We start from the raw sequence: 25,764 nt of genomic DNA, 5'->3' as shown, positions 1-25,764 counted from the left end.
CCACTTCTGGTGTTATTTAAACCCAAATTGTGATCTTTTCCTGAACCTAACTAAGTAGTTTTATTGCCTAAGCCCAACCAAGTCGAGGTATTCCTCAACCTAACTAAGTACTTTTGTTGCCAAGCCCAACCAAGTCGATCTATTCCTAAACCTAACTAAGTACTTTTGTTGCCTAAACCTAACCAAGTCAATCTATTCCTAAACCTAACTAACTAACTAAGTAGTTTTATTTTGAAAAGACTGCAGGTCTGAGGTCTGTCTCATGACAACAGTGTAACACTACAACTTTCTTCCTCACTGAGCATCTGAAAAACTCATGCCATCCATTCTGCCTTCCCCAGCGGTTCACTTTGGTCGTCATCTCCGTCACCGTGGAGCTGCACGGTGTTCTGTGATGTTCTAGACAAGGCACACGGACCCTTCACTTGTTAAAAAAAAAAAAAGTTCTACCAAACTTCTAGGAACACATCGCACTGGAGGGCTGGGACTCTGGACAATTACTCTTCTCCAATCAAGGATTAGTACAAGGCTAACTCTCCTTGGCGCTGGCTTGGTAAGGTAAGGATTGTTCGAGAGTCTGTGAAGACAGACGCCAAGCGCTGGACTGCTCTATCAGAGACTTCCCTACGGACGGGCTGAGTGACGTTGATCCAACTCTGAAAACCTCAGTGAGTCTGCAGAAGTACTCATTCTTTTCTAGCGAGGTTGCAGATAGCAACCAACTGAATACCCCTCTGCTCATCCCTCCTTATCCAAGCGTGTCAGAGAACTACGGTGGCCTTCAGGTAATGTAAAAAAGCAGAAGGCTCTTTCTAGAGCCAGTGCTTGGTTTGTCTGTTCTGGACTACTGTAGATACGTGGCGGAGCAACGTGGCGGACTCCGTGAAGCGGACCCACTCCCTATGTAGATATGAAGGACTCATTCTATAGCCAGTGGTTCTCAAAGTGTGTGACCCGTCCCCTTAGTTGGGCACAGAGGCATGACTGTTTATATAACCACAATAACCCCAAATTATATTCTCCCCATTGTTTTTAGGGTGATAACGTCATAAAATATGTCATTCAAAGGGGGGGGCACCACTGAAGTAATCTATGGCAAAGTAAGACATCCATAGGTCAGGGTTAGGATAGGTCTTGTGAGTAAAATGAATGAACTTCTTCATGAAAGTAAACACAGAGGAGCCTCCTCTCAGCTAGAAATGGGCCATGATGTGACATACAAAACACAGCTGTTCATTTTCCCCATCTGCCTCCCCATCTGTCTGGATGGGATGTGTCGTCAACACTGTGAGCTTCTCACTAAATGCATTCGTGGTGAGTAGATATCTTTATCCATTTTTCATCATTGTGTACCTTTGGCTATTAGATACTGTGTCAGATGTGTTATGGAGGTCAGAAGAATCATAATCAGCTGAAAATATGTCCCAGAGGCGTCCGATTGAAGAGTATGGGAAAGTGTCTGTATGCTACTCTTTTTTTGAAATGTTGAAGTTAGTAGTTTTGTAAAGTGTGTTTGCATGCTAACATTTGCTAGCACTAAACACAGGGCATAGTTGAGGCCATCCCCCAGTTGTTGAGACATTTCACTCTGAACACACGATGTTCCAACTCACAGCAACATTGGTGTCGGTATCTTTCAGCAGCTGAGAAGGCCGAACTCTCAAACATGGATGGAATTAGAAGTGTGGTAAACTTTCTAAATTTGTGTAACTGAAAAGAATCAGACAGGAGAGAGATTCACAGTTTTGTCCCGGACGTGGAACATCGTGGACACTTATCAAACGGCGGTATTTGACGAGTTGGGAGTGGGAACAGGTTTTGCTGCCGTTTTTTCAAGAACAGTTGTCGCATACTCCCGACTGTCCAGCAGACCTGAGAGCAGTAGGGCTAACACCAAATGCTTTGAGCTTTCTCCACTCTGCTGTAACAACTTGGAACATCCTCTCACCCCCTTGCTGTTGTCGGAGACATCACATCAAGTAGTCTTCATGCCTTCAAGAAGAGATTGAATAAACACCTCCTCAGCATGAGATTGCAATCCTAAAGCTCGAGGACTCCGAACAAACACGGATCAGCTTCTTGTATTCCTGAGTAGCTGAAGATCAGTTCTATGCTCTCTGAATGGTAATCATGAAGCTGTACAGTTTCGCACCATTGGCATCAGACACTGATGTGGCTCAGAGCTAGAGCGGGTCGTCCACCAATTGGAAGGTCGGCAGCTTGATCCCTGGCTCCTCCGAAGTTTCCTTGAGCAAGATACTGAACCCCAAACTGCTCCTGAAGGCTGATCCATCGTTGTGTGAATGAGTAGATTAAATCCTGATGGGCAGGTTGGCTCCTTGTATAGCAGCCTCTGTCATCAGTGTATGAATGTGTGTGTGAATGGATGAATGCTGACATGTAGTGTAAAGAGCTTTGAGTGGTCGGAAGACTAGAAAGGAGCTACAGTATATAAATGCAAGTCCATTTCCCATTTCCCAGACTGTATAAATAGGAGAGCCCCAAAGACCTTCTGTTGTCTCTCCCTTCATTCTCTTGCTCAGCCTCCTGCTCCCCTGGAACTCAGCTGGTTCCCCCGAGCCCTACACAAGTGCTAAAGGCCGGCACCCTGCCAACCTTGGGAGAGAGAAACCTGCTCCAGTCTGTGCAACGTCTGTGTTACAACACTACAAAGGCTCGGGCCGAGCCACCCCTTTGGACCAATCCCAACTGAGAAAACCCGAGAGCTCCAGAGAGCGGTCCACGCCCGAGTCAGCACTGATCATTTGCTTCCCCCCCGTGCCCTCCAGCACAACCTTTCCCCTGGCCATCTGAACCCCCAGGTGAATCTCCAGTTGAACTTGTTCCTGTTATATTGGGGTTGATGCATAGAATAAGAGTGAGTAGGAAATGTTAGGGTAGACATATAGAAACTATCTTTTTTTACTTCAGAACAACCTCTCACCTTTCATCCAATTGGTTCACCTTTGTTCCCACAAGTTAATCCCTTTAGCCAAGATATAATTCACTGCTTTATCTGGTATACCTCCTCAATCATTCATGAATTGCCACACCGTTGTATTCATGGATTCATTCATCATTGCATTTATTCATTTACTTGTAGGTTCATTATTCGTTAGACATTGTGTGTGTTGTCAGTAGTTCAATAAATCTGTCATTGATAAAAAAGTTGTTAACGTGATTCATGTGTATTAAGTATAGGGGTGTCGCGGTATACCGGTTTTGCAGTATTAAAAACATGAAAATAGTAATATCATGTAAATAATCCAGCCACGATATATCGTGCTTAACAACAACAATGGCATTTAGCCCTTGGTTTAGCTATTTCTCTTTTGTGTGCTCCCACACGCAGTAAATAAACGCTCGTCGCAGACATGACGTCATACACGCGCGCCACAAACAGACTATAAAGTAAACACACCACAAGCAAGCGCCCGTCTTGTCTTCGTGATTCTGTCAAAATGACGACGAATGAAAAGGAGATTATTACTTTATCGCCCTGCTAAAAACGTAAACTAGGCAGTGTGGAAATTCTTCGGGTTGGCCAAGAAAAACAAATTCCTTCTTGTTACTGCTAGTGTGCAGGGAATGTGGGGCTACAGTATTAGCCAAAGGAGGCAATACTTCAAACATGCTGCATAGTCACCGTCACAATCATCATGCTGAACATTTCGCCACCGTAGAGTGACTCAGTTGTAATGTTAGCATAGCTAAACATGTCAGTTGAGTTATATGAGTACAACGTTAGCATATCTTGGTTAGTGAATGACTATGTTAGCTAGCCAGCTAAAGCTGGGTGGTGTTGGCTTGGCTTGGCTGGCTTCAACCGGCTGGCCAGCTGACGTAGTAACCCAGAGCCATTCTGAATGACTCGGAGTGACCGTGTCGCGGCCGGCTGGAGCCGGGCGGTGTTGGCTAGCTGGGACCCGCCGGTGATAGTGAATGACTATGTTAGCTAGCTAGCTAATTTATGTGCTAAGTAAAGTTGGCTAACTTAATTGAGGTCCGTTCAACAAGTCAGTGACAGCTGGTACCTTTCTTGTGGTCAGGCAGCAGCATCCAAGAAATGTGAGAAATCATCAGGGGAAGAAAAAGGAGCCTATTTATTCTATTCGATTAGTTTATTCAGTTCAGACACACTCACTGCCGTGTAAAACACACTGCTATCTGTTGTTTTGGAAAGAAAACAAACAAACGTTGAACCAAATAAAGTTTTCTAAGTGATTGAGTCATTTTTTTAATGATATCGCGATAATATCGTTATTGTGATATTTTTTGCCATGATAATTGTATTGAGAAAAATGTATATCGTGACAGCCCTAATTAAGTATTACTGTCACCGTTTATGAGTCAAGTTCTTATGACTGATTGAGGCTGAATTGTCATTTCCCTTTTGGAAGGCTAGTGCCCCGAGGTGAATTTAATGCAAATTAATTCTAATTCATCTTTTGTACCAATCAATGTGGTTACGCTGCTCATTTTGAGGCTCTGTATTAACGCTATACCTTTCATAATCATTTTGTACTGTGGTTTGAAAATCCTACATCCTTTCAGCTTCAACAGATCAGCCCTAAAGAAACAAACATTTTTCCAATTAATTCCACAAATTGCTTGCACATCACAGCCTCAGCCTATCTATCCTCAGCCCTCAGCTCCAGTGTTGCTTTGCCAGCAGCCGCAGGTTGATCCCTGCAGGCCGGGCCAGTTACAGTACCATCCTCCAGCTCTAAATGCCCTCTGATCCCTCACTCACAAATCCCTCCACATATAAGTCAAATCAACTCAGGAGGCCTTTTGGCACCAGGGCTCAGAGAGAGAGAGGCTGGCGAGCAATAGCGCTCAGCCTCACGAGGGAGCTCGACACAGCGCAGCCGAGTCCCCGCTGGATTCATTCATTTGTGCTCTCTCGCTGTGCCAACAAGCCTGCCAAAAGTGCTTATCAATAGCCATGGATCAAACGCGCCGTAAAACACACAGGCAGACAAACTGTATGTAATGGGATTTCCAGATTGTGTATGTTAAATTGTGCTTTTGTAATTGGGGATAACTGCTGTTGCTAATGCTGCTGTAAAGAGGCACTGACAGCTCAACACAGACCCATTAGCTGATGTCGGTAGAGACGTTGCACCTCTTTGCTTCAGTGAGCTGTAAGTATGAAGCTAAAGGACAGAGGCACTTTTCTGCACCCCTCCCCATAACATTAACTCCATCTCTCAAACACTGCATGCAGTACGGTGCAGTGTGTCACAGATGGGAGAGGTGCAGCATGTCATCTTCCTCCTAAAACGCTTTTAAAGGAATATTCAGATTTAAATTTTATTTTGAGGTCAAACTGAAAGTGAGCGCACACGAAATGTTGCTAATAATCGCTCATTGCACAAGAAAGTTGTGGGCATCCACGTACAGTAAAAGTTGAGCGCCGCGCGGTCTCAGGTTCTAAGACACAAACCACGTAACCACATCCTAGCCGCGTTGCATCATTCCTCCTTTACCTAACCTTCCTCTGCCAGAGTGTAAACTGCTCTACAAAATAGGCACGGCCAGCCGCAAGACGGGAATCAATAGCATGAATATGTCTCCTGAATAAACTGTGTGAAGTTATGAAGCAGACGGCTCAGAGACCTGTTGTGACTGAATAACACTTGCACACCTTAGCAAGCCAACAACAGCAGTTCACCCATTAGTACTGTGAGTGGTTGCAACGTCACCAAGCTTCTAGCGGCACCAAGGCAAATACACCCCCCAGTACGATCACTCTAATAGCCCTTATTTAAAAAAAATATATTTTTTAAAGTTGTAAAACGCACTAATAGCTGAATCCAGAGTTATTTCCCTTCCTCCGTTCATGTGAATGAGACCCAGACCGAGGCTGGAGCGCAAGCCGTGACGACGGCGTGACGTTGAGATCCCGTGACCGAGTCCTGAGACCAAGATCCCGATACATTTCCAGGCGGAAGTCGAGCCATTTAGGCTTCATGCTCCACTGAACAACTTTCATAGGAATGAACGGGGCCCCGCCTCCAATGCTGTATCCTGTTCTCCTAATACATCCATGGAACCAGAGAGGGCGTGTGACGACGATACCGACGAGTCACGTGACTGACTAGATAAAATAAGTCAACATTACTTTACCCTCCCACTCGCCTTTAGCGGACTCTCACGCTATTAATACTACGTCACTTGCTCCGACCATCGAATGACGCCGCCGGTGGGTTTACATTGGAGTGAGCTGAAAGCCCGGTTCGTCACATACTGTTGCTAAAGGGAGCCTCTGTGCGTCAGTTTCCAATGCCGAGGGGCGCTGACCAACTGACGGTTGGGAGTGAGAATAGGTTGACCAAGGCCTCGTAGATGAACCTTGCTGTGCCACTTAGCTTTGACATTTAGTTAGGTGAATGTCATTCTTCCTCGCTATGTCTTCTAGTTCTTCATAAGACATTCCAATACCAGAGAAGGTACGTGGTCCCTCTAGCATGGTCTGGACATGCAAATGGGCATGCCTGGAGTGAAGCGTCAATGAGACATCCACATCAGTTGCCCTAACCAGCAAGGTATTCTACTCCAAACGTCTTATCCTGTCTCAGTATGACTCGACTGTAGTGCTTTGTCGGAGCATCTAACGGAGTCTGAAACCCCCAATTGTTTCACACTTTCCCGACGTCAGAATTGTGGCCAACCAACAAGCACTACTATGAATTCCTTCAAGTTGATGTCCAGCCACCCTTTGAAGGAAATAGATTTTGGTTACTTGGATCTATAATCTTATTTATTCGGTCTCTACCCAAAGCTCTTGGCCGTAACGGTGGGTTGGAAGGTCAATCGGGATAAAAAGGACGCCAAAAACTACATGAAAACTTCTCAGATAATTACCATAAAACATCTTCAAGAACAAACGAAAAGTCCATTTTCTTTTGACTTAGTCGTGTTAGTTGTTTGCATTCCCTTTACTCTGATTGAAGCACTATAATATGGCTATTTAATTCTCCATTTTAGACCTGTTCCTGTTGGGGAAAAGCCAGACTAGATTAGCATATATTTCTTTAATGAATGCTTCTTCCAGCAGGGACGGTGGGATATTAATGCGGTGCTCTATCACAGCTGACAAAACGCAAAGATACAAAGGAAACTCAGCAGCTGAGGCAGTTTATCTTCCTCCCTCTGCTTTGCAGGGAAAAGACTTTAGACTTTAAGGAAAAAGTCCTCGCACGGCGCTCTTTAAAACTGACATCAATTAACACTAAGACATAAGCCGTCATCAGATACGGCACTGTACCCGTGTGTAATGTATGATAACCAATTCCAATGAGTCTCTTAGGGATGAGAGGAGCTTTAGCCTGGAATACAAGGCCTGTTAACATGAACGAACGGCGTGAATGGCATGCTGCATGTTTAAATGCGAGGGTAAAGCCGGGCCGCAAAGTGGATTCCCCCTCAGGGATCTAGGTAATAATCCTCTTCTGCAGCCTTATCTCCTGCTCTCACTTAAGCAATGGAGAGGACAGGGAGAGGCCAACACTGTGCTGCAATGTGTGTGTGTATGTTTAATCAGAAAGCAGTCTAAGGGGATGTTTTACCTGTAAGAATGCGTTCATGTTTGTCTGTATGCACCTATACTAAAGACTTGCAGAAAGATGCTGATGCATGTGAGAAAAAATGTGTGTTTCATTCGGTTTATCTTCGGACATTTATGTGTGTGTGTGGGATTTGTGTGGAACTTGATGATCTGTGTGTATCTACATGCATGCTTACCACGGCAGATACAATGGCGTATACGCTCGTGCACACACGCGTGTTTGTGTTTGACATTAATGTCATGGATAAGAACAGAAAATAAGTAAAAGTAAGACATCAAGGTATGAAACCGGCTTATCATTGTGCCTCACGCAACAACATTTTTATGGTCTAATCTTAAAACCTCCCACCCCCCAATAGGTTTGCTCGTACAAGGGATCTTAGTTTTATTCAGCTGAGCCTCTGAACTGCACAACTCGTCTTTAACCCTCTGAGACCCGCCGACTTTACTGTTCTTCAGAGGCTCCCCTTTACAGATTCTATGATAATCACATGCAGGTCTTTGAACGCTGTACAAATATGTTATTGTCTCCTATTCTAAAAATGTTGTATTTGAATGTTTCTGCATACTGGGGTCCCTAAACAGTCTTGAACTACATAAATTGGGTATCACTGTAAAGCTGAGACTCTGGTGGATCCAATGAGCCCAACTGTATTCATGTGTGATGATGTTAGTCCCCATAGGAGACATTTCATTGACATGATTGTATAAAATGATTTGTGGTGACCTCTAGGATAATCACAGCCTCATGAAACTTTATAGCCACAAACTAGAGACCTAGAGCATTCAGAGGATGGATGGATCAGACTAGAGACCTAGAGCATTCAGAGGATGGATGGATCAAACTAGAGACCTAGAGCATTCAGAGGATGGATGGATCATCTAGAGACCTAGAGCATTCAGGGGATGGATATCTAGATTGTCAATAAGGGGTTTTCTGAGCAGTTTACACAACACAAGTGCTCGCCATCCAATCGCCCAAAAATGCAATTCTTGCAGAAATCTCCAAATGTCAAGAGTTTTTGATCCCAGATCACAGCATGTCTTTTTCTATGGTGTTCCTCAAGGTCTCAGTGTCTTAATGTGGTATTTTGGAGGGATTATTGATCATTTTATCAATTCTACAGTGGTAACAAAATTGTTAAATTTAGCACCAAATCTGTGTAACAAATGGTATCAACCCAAAAACTGCTGCAACAACTTACGAGACACAACAGAGCATGGGGATGACCATCATATACTTCTATCATCATGTTCTAAACCCTTATACGCTTTTATTATTTATTTTTAATCTATTAATTCATTAATTCATGTTTATTTCTGATTTATGACTAGAACAACTTGAGTGGTGAGCAGCATCTCAGATTAATCTTCAGGTTCCAGCGCTCAGATGATGTACACCACTTCTATGTGACATCTACTGCTGACCTGCCATCTCCTCCTAAAAAAAGACAAAAACGGCTCTATTGTGGTTCTCAGAGGGTTAACTTACTAGTTTGAACTTGTAAGAATATCACCTGTACATGAGTGCATTGGAGAGCTTTAATCATTTCTTTATAAGGATACCTGTTGTACTTCATTTGTGGGTTGGGGTTTCATTCACAAAAATGTCACCAGAGAGTAAAAAAAGGAGAATTAAACAGCGCAGAGCTTGAAGCCTGAAGCTCGGCTTTTAGAAATCCGTAGATGAAAACATTTAGCGGTGTCAGTGGTGACATTAGGGGACCTGAAAAAATGTGCAAATATTACCACAGCTGTCAACACTGTGACATTACAGAGCTGAACTGTGACAGAGATGAAGAGGGAATAAAGCGGTCCACGCTTCACGACTACAGGAAAATATTAAATATGAGGAAACTGATGAATGTGACACTTCTATCCCTGGTGTTTGTGTGAGTGGTTGTTGCATGTAGTGCCCTTTGTGTTTTAGGTGGCAGTGAAGCATGCAGCACGGTTTAGACGAAATAACGGAGTTGGAGCGATTCCTTGATGCTGAAAGGGCTGAAGCCTATACACCGGAAATGTTGCAAGTCTTTACAGGGATGACGAGCAACACCTGCAGCAAATATTCCACCTCCCGTTCACTTTCTGAGAGGTGGATGGGTGGTTGTGACCAAAGCCATTCACAGAAATGCTTCAGTGAAACTCAGCGGGCGTCTAAACCCAGAGTAGTAAAATGCTGTATAGGTTTGCAGTAATTATAAACTACATATACTCACCGAGGAAGCGGAAGGTCCTGCGCACCAGCGGGTTGAGGTAACAGCAGTCCCCCGTGGCCACCGTCTTCTCTGAGCGGTCGAACTCTTTGGACGTGTACTGGACCAGGAACAGCACCGTCTCTGTTATTGTGATCTGGTAGAGATACAGAGAGAGACACATAGAGAGAGAGAAAGAGGATTCAGATGAGCTGTGTAACGGTTTTATCTGAGTCACAGTCAACAGCAGCGCCATCTTCTCACACTGTGTCACCCAGCCCAGTGGGCTCCATCTGTACAGCCACAGCTGTGGAATACACAGGAACATCTGGGAGAGAGGAGGGAAGCTCAGTGCTGTGAGAGAGCGAGCAGAGGTGTGTGTGTGTGTGTATCCCATGGATGTATAAAGAGAATTGGATACAGCGTTGGAGGCTCCCGTTCATTCCTATGAGAGCGTCTCAGTGGTGCATGAAGCCTAAATGGCTCGACTTCCGCCTGGAAAAGTACCCGGATCATCCGGCGATCTTCCGCATCCATCGGGCCCGTCGGACATGCGCAGTAGCGTCCGCTCGCTCACATGACTCGGTATCAACGTCACGCCGTCGTCACGGTCTGGGTCTTATTCACATGAACGGAGGAAGGGAAAGAACTCTGGATTCAGCTATGAGTGAGTTTTTATGACCTAATGATTTAAATACGGGCTGTTAGAGTGTTCAAACAGGGAAGTTGATTATCCTCTGAGTTACAGATGGTCATCATGTTTGGGCTTAAAATAAGTACGTAAACTAAATAAAACGGAAACAAAGTAACACAACTGCAGAAAACCCGTCACACACGTCAATAAAAAAACATGTGAAAAACGTCACTAACGTAACTTACAATACAAAACAGCGGCCAACAACTTTCTTGAATACGGGTCTCCTGGTTAAAGTCTGGTGTTTGTTGATGCTATATTAATACTCTGGATATCAAATTAGCACCTTTAAGATTTAGCTATGTTTATGACTTTGTCAATGTTAGGGAACACCTGTGGTCGGGGTGAACAGAAACAGAAGTTGACTAAAACCAACCAACAGTTGTCTACTATACCCAATAGGGATGCATCGATACCGATACCAGTATCTCCGACACAACGGCACCAATACCACTTAATGGCAGCGTGACGTTAACCTCTTGTCATCATCTTTCGGGTCCTCACGCTCCACTTCTCCGATGGTACGGGCGAAACGGGCCGGTGGTGCGCCCGACCCTCACTTTCATTGCTCCACGGGGGTTTTGCTTGCCCCCTCTGACTCGCGTGTGCATTAGACTCCTTGGTCCGTGTTTCAAGACGGGTTGGGTGGGTTGCCTACATCGCCGCAGACCCCTGACGCCTTTTACGTGGGCCGAGCCCCGACAGTCCGCCCCGGTTGACAGTCGCACCGGGAGCAGGGGGCCCCGTTCCTCCCCGGCGGGGAGAGAGGGCGCAGCGAGCCCTTTGTCCACGATGCGGTGAGGTCCGGGCGGGGAGCGCTGTAAAGCTGCGGCCGCGAACCACCTTCGCCCCAAGCCTTTCCAGGCGCACCGCCTCGTATGTGGGACTCCCCAGCCTGGCACACAGAAGTACTCGTATCGGTACTTGATATCGGTGAGTACCCAAATGTAAGTACTTGTACTCGGTCTGAAAAAAAGTGGTGTCGGTGCATCCCTAATTCCCAACTATAATAATGTCACTCTACTCTTACTTTCACTCCTGTCTGGTAAAGCTAGTCATTATTCACACGGCCACCTCCCATCAGGTCAACATTAACATGGTGTATTTAAGCATTCAACACATGACTGGTGCTGTCCTCTCTCTCGGGAAGACAGTCTCACCGTTGAACTCCATTCTCTTCTCACAGCACAAACTGAGCTCATGAAGTGTAGTCTGGATTTCTAATGCTGTGGGACACGCCCGCATGTTGTAACCCGCAGTAAAAGTTAAAGTTTATGTTTACAAAAATTCTGCAAAATAAACACGAGCAATTGGACACTTCAGTCCAGTTCAGAATTAGTATCTGTGTAAGCTTTTAAACCATCATCTGCTTTGTATTTGTGTTGAATCTGTGTTACCAATGTCAATATGTGACAGCTGCCACACTCTGCTGCCAACAGCTCCGCAGCTTGCCACATTGCACCGGCTACTGTTCTCCATCACACTGCAGCCGCCAGCCACCTCAGACATAATGACAACCACCAGAACATTTACTGCCACGCCAGCGGCTTCCAGGTCTAAACTGCTCAGTAATACCAGAGCCAAAGTCCTGACAGCAGTCCGACCGCGGCACACCAGCTCTCTCCAGACCGGCCACCACCCCTCACCATTCTGCGCCTCATCAAAGTGACTACCTGTATTATTAACATGGAGGAGCCCTATGAGCCCCTGATGAATTACAAGTGGGTCAAAGTAATACAAAACAATATTACACATGGAAGCAACTGCACACTTTAAATCTTAAAGTTGTAGACTTTGCAATGCCTGTCCAAATGAGCTTATGAGCCCCCCTCCCCCCGCCCCGTGTCGGTACATCCATTATTTGCATTAGGCCTGTCCTTCCTGCCAGGCCCCCCCTTTTCTCCTCATGAGTTCCTCACGTTCTGCCACTAATGTTATTTTAGTTGTTTTTTGTAGAAGCCAGCCTAATTTCCAGCCTGTCTCCCACCACATGGTGCCACCAGAAGTCATAATCGCTTGTATAATAATAATAATAATAATACATTTTATTTGGTGGCGCCTTTCAAGACACCCAAGGACACCTTACAAAGATAAAATTATACTCAGAAGACCAGCTGAAGATGTGCGGAGGGAACGGGAGGTTGTGTACTCCTGAAGGAGGTCAGTGAGGTAAGTGGGGGTGAGGTCGTGGAGGGCTTTGTAGGTGAGCAGAAGATTTTTGAAGTCAATCCGGTGTTGAACAGGGAGCCAGTGTAGGTGGATGAGGATGGGGGTGATGTGGTCGCAGGATCTGGTGCGGGTGATGATCCGGGCGGCAGAGTTCTGAATGATTTGAAGTCTGTTGAGCAGTTTGGTGGGAAGGCCAAAGAGGACAGCGTTGCAGTAATCAATCCAGGATGTGACAAATGCGTGGACCAAGATTTCTGTGCTGGACGGAGACAGGGATGGGCGGAGTCTAGAGATGTTGCGTAGGTGGAAGAAAGCAGTCCGGGTGATGTTTTTTATTCGGGGTGCAAAGGAGAGGGTGGTGTTTAGGGTGACCCCAAGGTTCTTGACGTGGGTGGAAAAATGGAACGGAGAAGCCATTGATGATAAGGTTTGGGGCAGTGGTGTTTTGAGCTTTTGAAAGGTTGTTTTCGGAGCCGATGAGCAGGGCCTCTGTTTTGTTTCCATTTAGCTTTAGAAAGTTCCTGCTCATCCAGCTCCTAATGTCTTGTAGACGGGTGGCGAGGGTGATGGGTGGCAGGGCAGCGGCGGGTTTTGTTGATACGTAGACCTGTGTGTCATCGACATAGTAGCATAGTATCGCAGTCTATACAGAGGGCTTTAATCATTTCCAAGTAATACATTAAATTGATGTCAGTGTATTCGCTCTGTGGCTTTAGGAATGTGTAAGTTAGCTCCAGTATAGCTTGCAGGGATATCTGCCTTTTCAAACTAAGTGCAGGTTCAGCAAATTGGTTTTCATTTCAACGTTTGTGCTTTGCCCCCTTCTAATTACTGCTTGGAGCTATGTTTGTTATTTAATTATTATATTGCATAAGAAGCGATGTCTTGATTCCAGTTGGACTTAAAACACTGGCTACATGAAGGTTTTTCATCCTGCCAGCAAAGCTCCGATTGGCTTGTTTTTCCAACCGGGAGGGAAGAGAACACAGAAGCTATTTGAACAAGACTATATTTGTTATTCACTTTGGATTATGTGTGTATTATTTCAGATTTCCTAAAGGGGAAATCGAATCTAATAAACTGAAAGCACAAAACACAAATGTCCTGTATTACTGCAGAGTGAACCATTTGATAAAATGACTTCCCTAAAAACAGCATCAGACTGTCTAAATATCCCGAGGTAGAATCCAGGAATCCCACAACCACAGGGAACCCCGATATGGATTAAATCCAACTGAATAATGCATTTATTATGGAAAAACACTTTCACACATGCTGAGAGAGCAGCACAATATTAAAAGAAGAAGAAAAAACTCCGAGGAATACCAAAAGCAACTTTAAATATTGTTTGCACTTAACACAGCAGGGCTGCAGACTACCTTACTTCAGACTAAATGAAAATCTATAAAGTGACGGGGAACAGCGAGAGTGACGGCCTGTTTGTTTTCCTGTCTTATTTCTCCACCGTGCAGACGGAGCAGAGCAGCTCTGAATCAACAATTAATAATAATGAAACTGGTGGATCTGAGGAGGCTGCACCGATTGCACGTCTGCTGAGCTTCTGCTGCTTCAACGCTGATGAAATAACATAACTTAATAATAACATCCTCACTTATGTAACACGTTGGTGTTGCCTAAGATGAATTGGAACAAAGTTACATAAGAGGGAAAGAAAACAACGGCAAAATAACAGGCATGCAAACGGGAGAATGATACTAAACTAGAGAAGGCTAAACGTTTCTGAATGACTGAACATTTGCAGTTGAAACAGTCTAAATCTTTAAATAAAAAACCTGTTATCAGATGTCTCTGTGCAAAAGTTACAGTTGAAGATGAAGCACTCATGGAGTTGTCAGTTAAAACAGTCCCAATGTCCACACTCAGACTTTGAGACACGTTCCCGCAAAGTCCGTGAGGGTTTAGGGCTGTGCCACTGTCAAACCGTCTGGTACCTGAGGGCTCTCACACAGACATGTTGAGCCCTTTATGAACACGGTCCATAAGCCAGCATTTCTGCAGACTTTGCCTGAGGGAATTACCCACAATTCATAGCCTTGTGACGTTAAACACGGGATTACAAGGGGAAGACGCCCGGAGACGTAAAAAAACCCCCAAAAAAACGATAAACACGGAGGACAGCACATCGGTGATCAGCCGGGCATATTTACATTAACACAGATGCGATTTAAGGATTTAAGATGGTAGATAAAAACACATGAAATCAGAGGAAAGCACCATTATCACTATTACACACCTGGTTTATTCATTAACCATTTTTTAAATTTTGCTTAATGAAGTTTTTTTTAATGTCATATTTCGTCGGAAAGTGCCGTCCCATTCATATTTATACCATTTCAAGCCCCTGGCAGCCTCTCACACTCAACTGTTTACCAGCTGACGTCAGTCAGGTCCCTGAGGGTTCAGGGTTTAAGGCCTTATAATGGGATTGGGCCATAGACTGTATATGAAGATGGACGACATGACAGCTCCCCAAAAGTAAAGCCAAAACATCTGGATCGCCCCTTGGTGGCTGGCAGCAGTATAGCTCATAAATGGGACACAAAGTCAAAGTACATCTCAAATCAATTTTTGCCAAAGATGGTTTCTGTCTTTTAGAAGTTTTCCTCTTTCTGATCAGTTTGAATTACTTTATTTGATGCTATAAAAAGGGGGTGAGACGTCATGATCGACAACCGGAGGCTCGGGAATGTACGTAGAGTAGGAACGTAGAGAGGAGATGTAACTTTAACTTTAAATGACCGTGTCTGTCTCAAACATAGTGTATATAAAGATGTTTATACACAGTCTACAGTCACTGATCGTGTCTGAAGTGTGGAAGTAAGAAGAGCTGAATCTTAGTAGAACCCTGCTTTCTTCCCTATACATTAAATGCTATGAGATACATGTCACACTAAAGCCACATCACAATCTGGATATTTGCATGATTTGTTTTAGTTTAGCCATTGGATTGAATTAAAGGTGCTGATCTCTGCTGTCGTGGCCTTTCATAGCTCAGGAGCATGTTTCCTCTCGGTCTGCTGGGTTTCAGGTCTCACTGCAGGTTAAGAAGACCTTTAAAGATCTGAGCTATGGCGACCAGTCAACCGAGCCTGAAAAGCTCCAAAATACAAATTCACACACCGGCAGGAGGTAAATCCTATACCCACAAGTCTTTCAGAGTAATGCCGTAAACTGCACTTAACGTCGGCTCCTGTCATGCTTTATAGGAGGAAGGGAGGAAAGATATGTTACCTCTGTAAGGTGAGCTTTGTCTGGACAAAGTGTTCATGTTCCACTTCAGAGATATTTATGAGATGATCATTTCATCCCAGAAAAAAAGGGAAATATACAGTATGGCTTCTAAAACTAGGGATGGGGGTTCAGTAGCATTTCATTGAATCCTGTTCTGAATCAGTTTATAGGAGATGAATCCTCAAAAATGTGTTTGTGAGGTCACAGTGACCTTTGACCACCAAAATCAGTTCATTCTTGAGTCCAAGTGGACGTTTGTGCTGAATTTCCTTCCTTCCTTTCATCAAAATCCTTCCAAACGATACCAGAGAGACTGACATGAACTCAGCAAAACACCTCCAACCTAATTACTCCAAGCAACCATATCATCACCATGTTCAGAATGGGGGGGTGTAGTATGTTCATTTTAGTGGCACAATAGAAGTATCAATGTGAAGATAAACTCCCTGAATATGTTATATATTATATGTTAATATGTTATAGCGACCAGCTGCCATCCCAAAATGTTCTCCCAGTACACTGGTGGTGAAACCGTGTTACATTTCAACAGATTAATACAAATACATAATTATTATTTGAAAACATGTGCAATAGAAATGCTTTTGTAAAATGCCTTTTGGGGTTGAGACCTCATGTTGAATTTTAGTGTGAAGGTCAAATAATCAGTTCAGCTTACTGGCTTCTCATAGCCAACAGCCACAGTATTGATTAGTTTTACAATAAATATGAAGCTAAATCATTTAAACTGCATCATATGCATCATATCAGCTCTGACCTGTATCAGGACAAATGATCAGTCTAAAGAAGAATGCATTGTTCCGTTCATCTAGACTGATTTCTGAAGGACACAGCGAATGCAGAGTTTGGCTTCCAGTTCAAACTGGGAGAACCAGGGCCTGTTTGAAAGCTGAAATCTACCATCTGATTTGTGTGTAATTCACGTAATCGTGAACCAGGAAGTAAACAGAGCTGCGAACGGCGTGTAGGGAGGAGGTCGGGGTGGGTCAAAAAATACCAGACTTTCACCCAGGTGTGACACCAGAAGTCAATGTTGATTTACTTGTCTTGTAACTTACGTATTTAAGTAAAACCACTTCCTTAGTTATTTTAAAGGTCCCATATCATGCTCATTTTCAGTTTCATACTTATATTTTGTGTTTCAACTAGAACATGTTTACATGCTGTTATGTTCAAAAAACACTTTATTTTCCTCGTACTGTCTGCCTGAATATACCTGTATTCACCCTGTGTGTAAAAACAGTCCGTTAGTTTTAGCACATTTCAACGGAATTGCAACAGAATTGCGTTGCTAGGCAACCAAGGTCCATGTTTACTTCCTGTCAGCTGATGTTATTTACATACACTGCAACAGGAAATAAACTGGGACACATTTAGAATGTTTACGTTTAAAACCGTGTGATGGTGTAAATATTGTATATTTGTGACATCACAAATGAACAGAAATCCTGATGGCTTGTTTCAAACGCACAATTTCTGAATACTGTGTGTATTACTCCATATATTGAGCGCTTTCATAGTTTAACAGTATTTACATAGCACTTGAACCTGCTTTATAATATAAAAGACCTGAAAATCTTACTTTTTACAATATGGGACCTTTAAGCCAAACCACAATCTTTTCCTAATCCTAACTAAGTAGTTTAGTTGCCTTGAGGATACGTCGCCACCGTGCTAAATGGCTGAAAAGAGAGGCGTGTTAGGTGCCATAACTAGAATCAAATTTTGAGTCGTCAGTGGTCCAGTTGCCTGGATGACGTGTGTGCATGAGTGTGTTGAGCATGGTGGAGCAGTAAAAACAGGGCTTTTACTCATCAAATGGCAGGTAGTGTGGTGGATGGACCAATTAAAGGGGCTAGACGGTATATGTGCAGCACATGGAGGGAGTTGATAACCCCTGGGTAGTTGTGTCAGCAGAGCTGGCGATGGCCAGACTGCAGGCTGGATCGGCACCGCTGGCTCAAGCTCATTGTGTTGTCAGTAAGCTGCCGTGACCGGAGGCCCACAATAGAACAGGATAAACACTATTGTGGCTGCTTGTCTCCAGGATGTGCCCCGTGCCCCCGTGTCTCCTGAGCCCACAGTTGTGCTTCCAGCGCTTTGGCCGATTTCACACTCTGTGCACTCGGAGATTAATCTTTAATTTACAGGTTCCCCCTCGCCGGGATTTGTACCGACAACCTCCTGACCTTGCCCGGTCTGAATGTTTCCACCTGGCTGAACACCCAGACGCATAACGTCCTCTCAGTTGAATACAGCACGGTGCGTCAGAGCGTGCGTGTGCGACAGTGCACACGCGCCAGTCAGTGTGTGTGTGTGTGTGTGTGTGTGTGTGGTCGTGATGGGTACCGAGGCCCTGGAGCTGAGACCCACAGAGCTGCCACGCACTCAGGCGCTGCCACGGTGATTTATTCAGGTCGACTGGTGAGGGGGGCAGACGAGGTAGAGGAGGAGGGGAAAACTGAAACCAAAGAACTTGCACTGAACTTGCAATACACAAAGGTTTTAAAATATTTAAACAATTTCAACTTCAGTAAAACCTTCACACAACTTCTTATTGTAACAGTGAGCATGGAAGTTCATTCTTGACCTTCCTGACATAAAATTTACAGTCCAGCTACTCTAGCTTTTAGTGAAGCTTGCCACCAAACCAGACTTAACACTAGAACAGAACACTGCTAACAACTAAATGAACAGGAACGGCTAAAACACCTCAGTGGGACTCCCTTACATGGTTGGACACCAGAACATCTAACCAGGGTCACAAGTAGTCAGCATTTACCACAAACCACCCAACTCCTTAACCCTCTGACACCCACAATAGACCCATTTTTCTCTTTTTTAGGGGGGCACAGGGGGTACCTAAACAGTCTTGAATTACATAAATTGGGTATCACTGTAAAGCTGAGACTCTTGTGAATCCAGCTGTATTCATGTGTGATGATGTTAGTCTCACTGTATAAAACGACCTGTGGTGACCTCTAGGATAATCACGTCAAACGTTTTTGATGCCAAATCACAGCACATTATCGTAAGTTCAGTGACAAGAACATCGTCAACAACCAATAGGAGCGCTCTCTCCAGCACCTAACAGGAAGGATGGGATCCCGGCCTCGAGGGTTTGAGCGCACCACCGGCCCGTTTTGCCCGCACCGTTGGGGACGTTGAGCGTGAGGACCCGAAAGATGGTGACAAGAGGTTAACGTCGCGCTGCTGTAAAGTGGTATCGGTGCCGTTGTATCGGAGCATGTACGAGTACATGAGCACAGTATCTGACCCGACACCCAATACTGATATCGGTGCATCCCAATCACCAACACTCAACTGCCTGCCCTGAAAGACATCTACACCTCCCGTCGTCTGTGGAGAACACCCTGCATCCTGAAGGACTCATCTCACCCCGCCCTTCAACTGTTCGTGTGTCTGCCATCAGGAAAATGACACAGGTCCATCAAAGCACACACCACACGGTTGATGAACAGTCTTTATCCGAAAAGCCATTACCACACTGAAATCACACAACCGATAGATAATATCATGCAACAGCTCCAATAATTATGTGCGATGTTTTATTTATTTATTTATTAAAATATTTTTAACCTTTTTTTTGCAAAACACATTTTGTATTTTAATAACACCTTATTCTGTATTGCATACGTTGGCAATCATGTGTGTGTTAACGTGTTGAAACTGTGTGTGTGTGTGTGTGTGTGTTGAACGTGTGTGTGTGTGTTAGCGCGTGGGAATGAAAAGTTATTCTTTTATTCTTTTATTTTACATGTAAATATTGAGTTCCGTTTCAGGCAATTCACCTGAATTTCGTTGTATATAACTATGCAATGACAATAAAGGAATCTTAAATCTTGAGCTAGCTAATCACTGTCCCAAAAGGGGCTACTTGCAAGCTAACGTTAGCTACTGGAATGTTTGCCGTTAGCCTATGAGCTAACTGTGTGTTTCAGTTGAAGATTGCTGGCTTCAATCATATAAATCTGGCTACAGTACTCGCTCTCTCTCTCTTTCTCTCATATATACAAGTGTACACACGTAGGCAAAATTGTTGGTACCCTTCCGTTAAAGAGAGAAAAACCCACAATGGTCACTGAAATAACTTGAAACTGACAAAAGTAATAATAAATAAAAATTTACTGAAAATTAACTAATGAAAATCAGACATTGTTTTTGAATTTTGGTTCAACAGACTCATTTTAAAAAACAAACTAATGAAACTGGCCTGGACAAAAATGATGGTACCCCTAGAAAAGATGTAAAATAATGTGACCATAGGGACATGTTAAACTAAGGTGTGTCCTGTAAATAGCATCACAGGTATCTTCAAACTTGTAATCAGTCAGTCTGCCTACTTAAAGGGTGAAAAGTAGTCACTGTGCTGTTTGGTATCATGGTGTGTACCACACTGAACATGGACCACAGAAAGCTAAGGAGAGAGTTGTCTCAGGAGATCAGAAAGAACATTATAGACCTTCATGTTAAAGGTAAAGGCTATAAGACCATCTCCAAGCAGCTTGACGTTCCTGTGACTACAGCTGCACATATTATTCAGAAGTTTAAGGTCCATGGGACTGTAGCCAACCTCCCTGAACGTGGCCGCAAGAGGAAAATTGATGACATATTGAAGAGACGGATAATACGAATGGTAACCAAAGAGCCCAGAACAACTTCCAAAGAGATTAGAGGTGAACTCCAAGGTCAAGGTACATCAGTGTCAGATTGCACCATCCGTCACTGTTTGAGCCAAAGTGGACTTAATGGAAGACGACCCAGGAGGACACCAAATCATAAAAAAGTGAGACTGGAATTTGCTTCTGGGAGAATGGCCTTTGGACAGATGAGACAAAACTGGAGCTTTTTGGCAAGTCTCATCAGCTCTATGTTCACAGACGCAAAAATGAAGCATCCAAAGAAAAAAACACTGTACCTAATGTGAAACATGGAGGAGGCTCGGTTATGTTATAGGGCTGCTTTGTTGCATCTGGCATAGGGTGTCTTGAATCTGTGCAGGGTACAATGAAATCTCAAGACTATCAAGGCATTCTGGAGCGAAATGTGCTGCCCAGTGTCAGAAAGCTTGGTCTCAGTTGCAGGTCATGGGTCCTCAAACAGGATAATGACCCAAAACACAGCTAAAAACACCCAAGAATGGCTAAGAACAAAACATTGGACTATTCTGAAGTGGCCTTCTATGAACCCTGATCTAAATCCTATTGAACATCTGTGGAAGGAGCTGAAACATGCAGTCTGGAGAAGGCACCCTTCAAACCTGAGACAGCTGGCGCAGTTTGCTCACGAGGAGTGGGCCAAAACACCTGTCGACAGGTGCAGAAGTCTCATTGAGAGTTACAGAAATCGATTGATTGCAGTGATTGCCTCAAAAGGTTGTGCAACAAAATATTAAGTTAAGGGTACCATCATTTTTGTCCAGGCCAGTTTCATTAGTTTGTTTTTTAAAATGATTCTGTTGAACCACAATTCAAAAACAATATCTGATTTTCATTAGTTCATTTTCAGTGAATTTGTATTTATTATTACTTTTGTCAGTTTCAAGTTATTTCAGTGACCATTGTGGGTTTTTCTTTCTTTAACGGAAGGGTACCAACAATTTTGCCTACGTGTGTATGTGTCCATTTATATGATTGAAGCCAGCATCTTTCAGCTGAAACATACAGTTAGCTCGAAGGCTAACGGCAAACGTTCCAGTAGCTAACGTTAGCTTGCAAGTAGCCCCAGTTTGAGCAGACAAGTTATTTCTCTTAAGTCCGTTCCTGTATCTCCATCTTTAGATGTCTGTGGGCAGTAGAAGTCATTAGAAAGGACACGGAAAAAAGGGAAATATCAAATGACACTTTTATGAGAAGTCAAATAGGGCTTTCCTCTCTCCTCTCTGTGAAGCAGCTTCCTCCACCGCTGACACTAATCCCATTATACCAGGTCAGACAAGAAGGAAGGACAACAGGTAGAAAGCATAGAAAGTTGCATCAACCGGCTCTCTCTGACATTCTTACACTTTCTTTATTCCTTTCTGCTCCATCCATTCATCCATTCATCCATTCATCCATTTTTCTGTCGTTTATTTTGATGGACAGATAAGATAATGATATTCTATGTGTTAAGATTACTGCTGTCAATCGATTTGAATATTTAATCACAATTAATCGCAAAATAATTCCACATTTTGTATCTGTTCAAATGAACCTTAAAGGGAGATTTGTCAAGTATTTAATACTCTTATCAACATGGGAGTGGACAAATATGCTGCTTTATGCAAATGTATGTATATATTTATTATTGGAAATCAATGAACAACACAAAACAATGACAGATATTGTCCAGAAACCCTCACAGGTACTGCATTTAGCATAAAAAATATGCTCCAATCATAACATGGCAAACTGCAGCCCAACAGGCAACAACAGCTGTCAGTGTGTCAGTGTGCTGACTTGACTATGACTTGCCCCAAACTGCATGTGATTATCATAAAGTGGGTATGTCTGTAAAGGGGAGACTTGTGGGTACCCATAGAACCCATTTACATTCACCGATCTGGAGGTCAGAGGTCAAGGGACCCCTTTGAAAATGGCCATGACAGTTTTTCCTCGCCAAAATTCAGCGCAAGATTGACGCGTTATTTAACCTCCTTCATGACAAGTTAGTATGACATGGTTGGTACCGATGGATTCATCAGGTTTTCTAGTTTTATATGATACCAGTATCTTCACTCTAGCTTTAAAACTGAGCCGCTACAACCACAAAACTTGTGTTAATACGTTTAAAGAAATTAGTGGCGTTCAAATTAATTTGTGTTATTACCGCGTTAACTTTGACAGCCCTGGTTAAGACTTGACGGAGTTATGACTCAGAGTATATTTTTTGACTCAAATTCACCTCATACAGTACCACTGCCTCACATCTCTCCCTCCCCGCCTCCCCCTTCAACTCTCTCGTACCCCGTGGGGAGGCTTTTGTCCATCACAGAACATATCCTGTAATTTCCTGATGGTTAAAATGCTGTCCGGGACTATGAGTTAAAATACACAAGTGGATGTAGTCAGTAGCTGAGGTGCAGGTAGATTAAAACAGACACTTCTATCAATCGTTTCACACAAACAGTGTGTTTTTCCAACAGGATCCGACCTGCATGGCTCCTTTTCAACACCAGACCTGAGGACCCGTGACCTCCAGTCGATCCGTTTACACAGGATGCAGGTGTGCATCACGTCGTTGTCTACTCTGTGGTTAGCCAGTTAATCAGTTGACCCGTGTTGACACATTTTTCACCACGCATTACACTCGAATGTTCAACCCTGATCGTTTCTACGGGAACTCCAAGCCAAAGCCGAGCCACACATAGAGAGCTACTGAGACATTTTTAACACTCGTCTGAACATAAAGGACAGGAATGGCCTCATGTTGGTCTTCAGTGACTGAGAGACATAATGCATCCTGATCCAGGAGAGTGATACTGTACATCACACCGGCACATACGGGTACTTAAAGGTCCCATATCATGCTAATTTTCAGGTTCATACTTGTATTTTGTGTTTCTAATAGAACATGTTTACATACTGTTATGTTTAAAGAACCCTTCATTTTCCTCATACTGTCTGCCTGAATATACCTGTATTTACTCTCTGTCTGAAACGCTCCGTTTTAGCACATTTCAATGGAATTGCAACGAAATTGCGTTGCTAGGCAACAGCTTGGGTCCATGTGTACTTCCTGTCAGCTGATGTCATTCACATACACTGCAACAGGAAATAAACTGGGACACATTTAGAATGTTTACGTTTAAAACTTTGAAATGGTCTAAATATTGTAGATTTGTGACATCACAAATGGACAGAAATCCTAACGGCTTGTTTCAAAAGCTCAGTTTCTGAATACGGGCTGTGTGTATTTCACTGTGGATTAAGCATTTCGATACTTTCACAGTATTTATATAGAACTTAAACCTACTTTATAATATAAAAGCCATGAACATGTCACTCTTTACAATATGGGACCTTTAACAAAAAGTCAAGACCGCGCCCCCTTCTGGGGGATAGAAACCTGAACCTCACATAGACTTCAATGCAATTTGACGTATGTTAGGATTGTAATTTTGATGAGTTTGTACTCATTCATCTCTTGTTGTACAAACGTTTGTTTTTTACACGTGTCTGATTGACAGACGCGTCTGTCGGCAGTTCAGTCTGACAAACCTGACGGTCTGACAGCAGCTGTTTTAATCTCCCTGCTCCTCAGCTGCTGACTACATCCACTTGTGTGTTTTGAAAAGCAATTGCATAACGTATCATGATTTCCCCAACACTTGGCATCTTTCTGACGGTAGCTAATATGTGGAGTGAAAGTGAGAGAGAGAGAGGGAGAGAGAGAGAGAGAGAGAGAGAGAGAGAGAGAGAGAGCAGTTAGCCTTTAATGTCAACACCAGAAAGCTTGTTACTGGCAGCTGAAAGTGTAATTCAGCTGAGCCGTAAACAGACACAGTCTGGACATGAGATGCATGTGGATGTGAGGTTTTAACGGGGTCGTAGATCTCCAGGTCTACATGAGAACGGTCTCTCTGGGCCTCGTCAGTGTCTCGTCAGTGTGATGAAGCCAGGTTGCCATGACAAAGTGCTCGCAGTCTATCATCTCTCTGCACTGTGTGTGTGTGTGTGTGTGTGTGTGTGTGTGTGTGTGTGTGTGTGTGTGTATTGTGCAGACATGGGACCTGCTTTCTATCTGTTAAAGTGGCTGTGTTTTTTGTAGCATTCAAACATGGGTCTCTGATGTAAAGTCGTATAATATGACAGGACTTTACCAAAGAGCTGTACTGCTCATGCAATAGTTGGGCACCTGGGGCCAACTTCACAGAGATAGACTCTGACTCTGGTTCAGATCAAACCGATAGTCAGGCTTCAGATCGAGTGTTAACTCAGCGGTAACACTTTATAATAATCATAATTTATAAACGGTAAGTTAATAAACATGACATAGATAGATAATTGGAACACTTTGTTAAAGGTTAATAATTGGTTTGTAAAACATATATAAACATTATTTGGATGGTTATTATAAAGTTGAAACTGATGATTATAATACTTTGTTAAATGGTTGATAAATACTTTGTAAAGCGTCTATAAACATTATTTAGACAGATAGTTAATACTTTATCAGTGGTTAATAATTGGTTTCTGGTCCATCTATCTATGTAATGTTTATAGATGATTTATAAACCATTTGGTAATCATTAACAGATGCATAATATCGTATAGAAAATGTTATAATGAGTGCAACAATAAACTGTTAAAATACTTTACTAATGTAATCAGAATGTAATTGTTATTGTCTCTTATCAGCTATGATATATATAGAATTTATCAGCTAATTATTTAATATTATACAAACTAAGGATAAGATAACAGAAATGATAGCATTACTAATAATTAGTAAATATGATTCATAATCATTTCATTGGTTGTTAACAGTAAAATAAGCAGTTTAATTAACTATCAATTTACCATTTATAAATGATGATTATTATAAAGTGTTACCAACTCATCCGTTGCACAAAGCTACACCATCTTCAGTAGGACTAATATGCTATGAATTTTGGGTAAATTAAGATCTTTTCCAAAGCTAAACAACATGGCTGACCAAGTGAGGACATCATACCACTCAACTCTGTAGTTTGTTTCCTACTTCTGGTGTATTTCGTGACGTGTTCAGCTTATTACAAACTAACAAAGAGGAGTTAAAATGGTCACTGGACACCATCAGTGCTACATGGACCGCCGGAAGAAAAGCCAATTCCGAGACGGGTCATGCTGCACTTTACTAAAGCTGAAGTGTTTATTTCTCCC

General features: G+C 43.2%; 1 protein-coding gene across 4 annotated transcripts in view; it reads right to left on the bottom strand.

Moving 5' to 3' along the window:
- Positions 1 to 25,764, bottom strand: part of LOC119480336 (phospholipid phosphatase-related protein type 5-like) — a 138,861-nt gene that overhangs the window by 54,508 nt on the left and 58,589 nt on the right. For all 4 annotated transcript variants that reach the window (XM_037756503.1, XM_037756506.1, XM_037756504.1 and 1 more), the window contains one exon: positions 9,793 to 9,925. In XM_037756503.1, the coding sequence (XP_037612431.1) occupies positions 9,793 to 9,925 (133 nt within the window). The remainder of the gene's footprint in view (positions 1 to 9,792; positions 9,926 to 25,764) is intronic.

This window comes from Sebastes umbrosus, chromosome 21 (assembly GCF_015220745.1).
Source record: "Sebastes umbrosus isolate fSebUmb1 chromosome 21, fSebUmb1.pri, whole genome shotgun sequence".
Classification (NCBI taxonomy): Eukaryota; Metazoa; Chordata; class Actinopteri; order Perciformes; family Sebastidae; genus Sebastes; species Sebastes umbrosus.
Note: the sequence above shows the minus strand (reverse complement) of the source record. Positions and strands in the feature narration are given on the sequence as shown.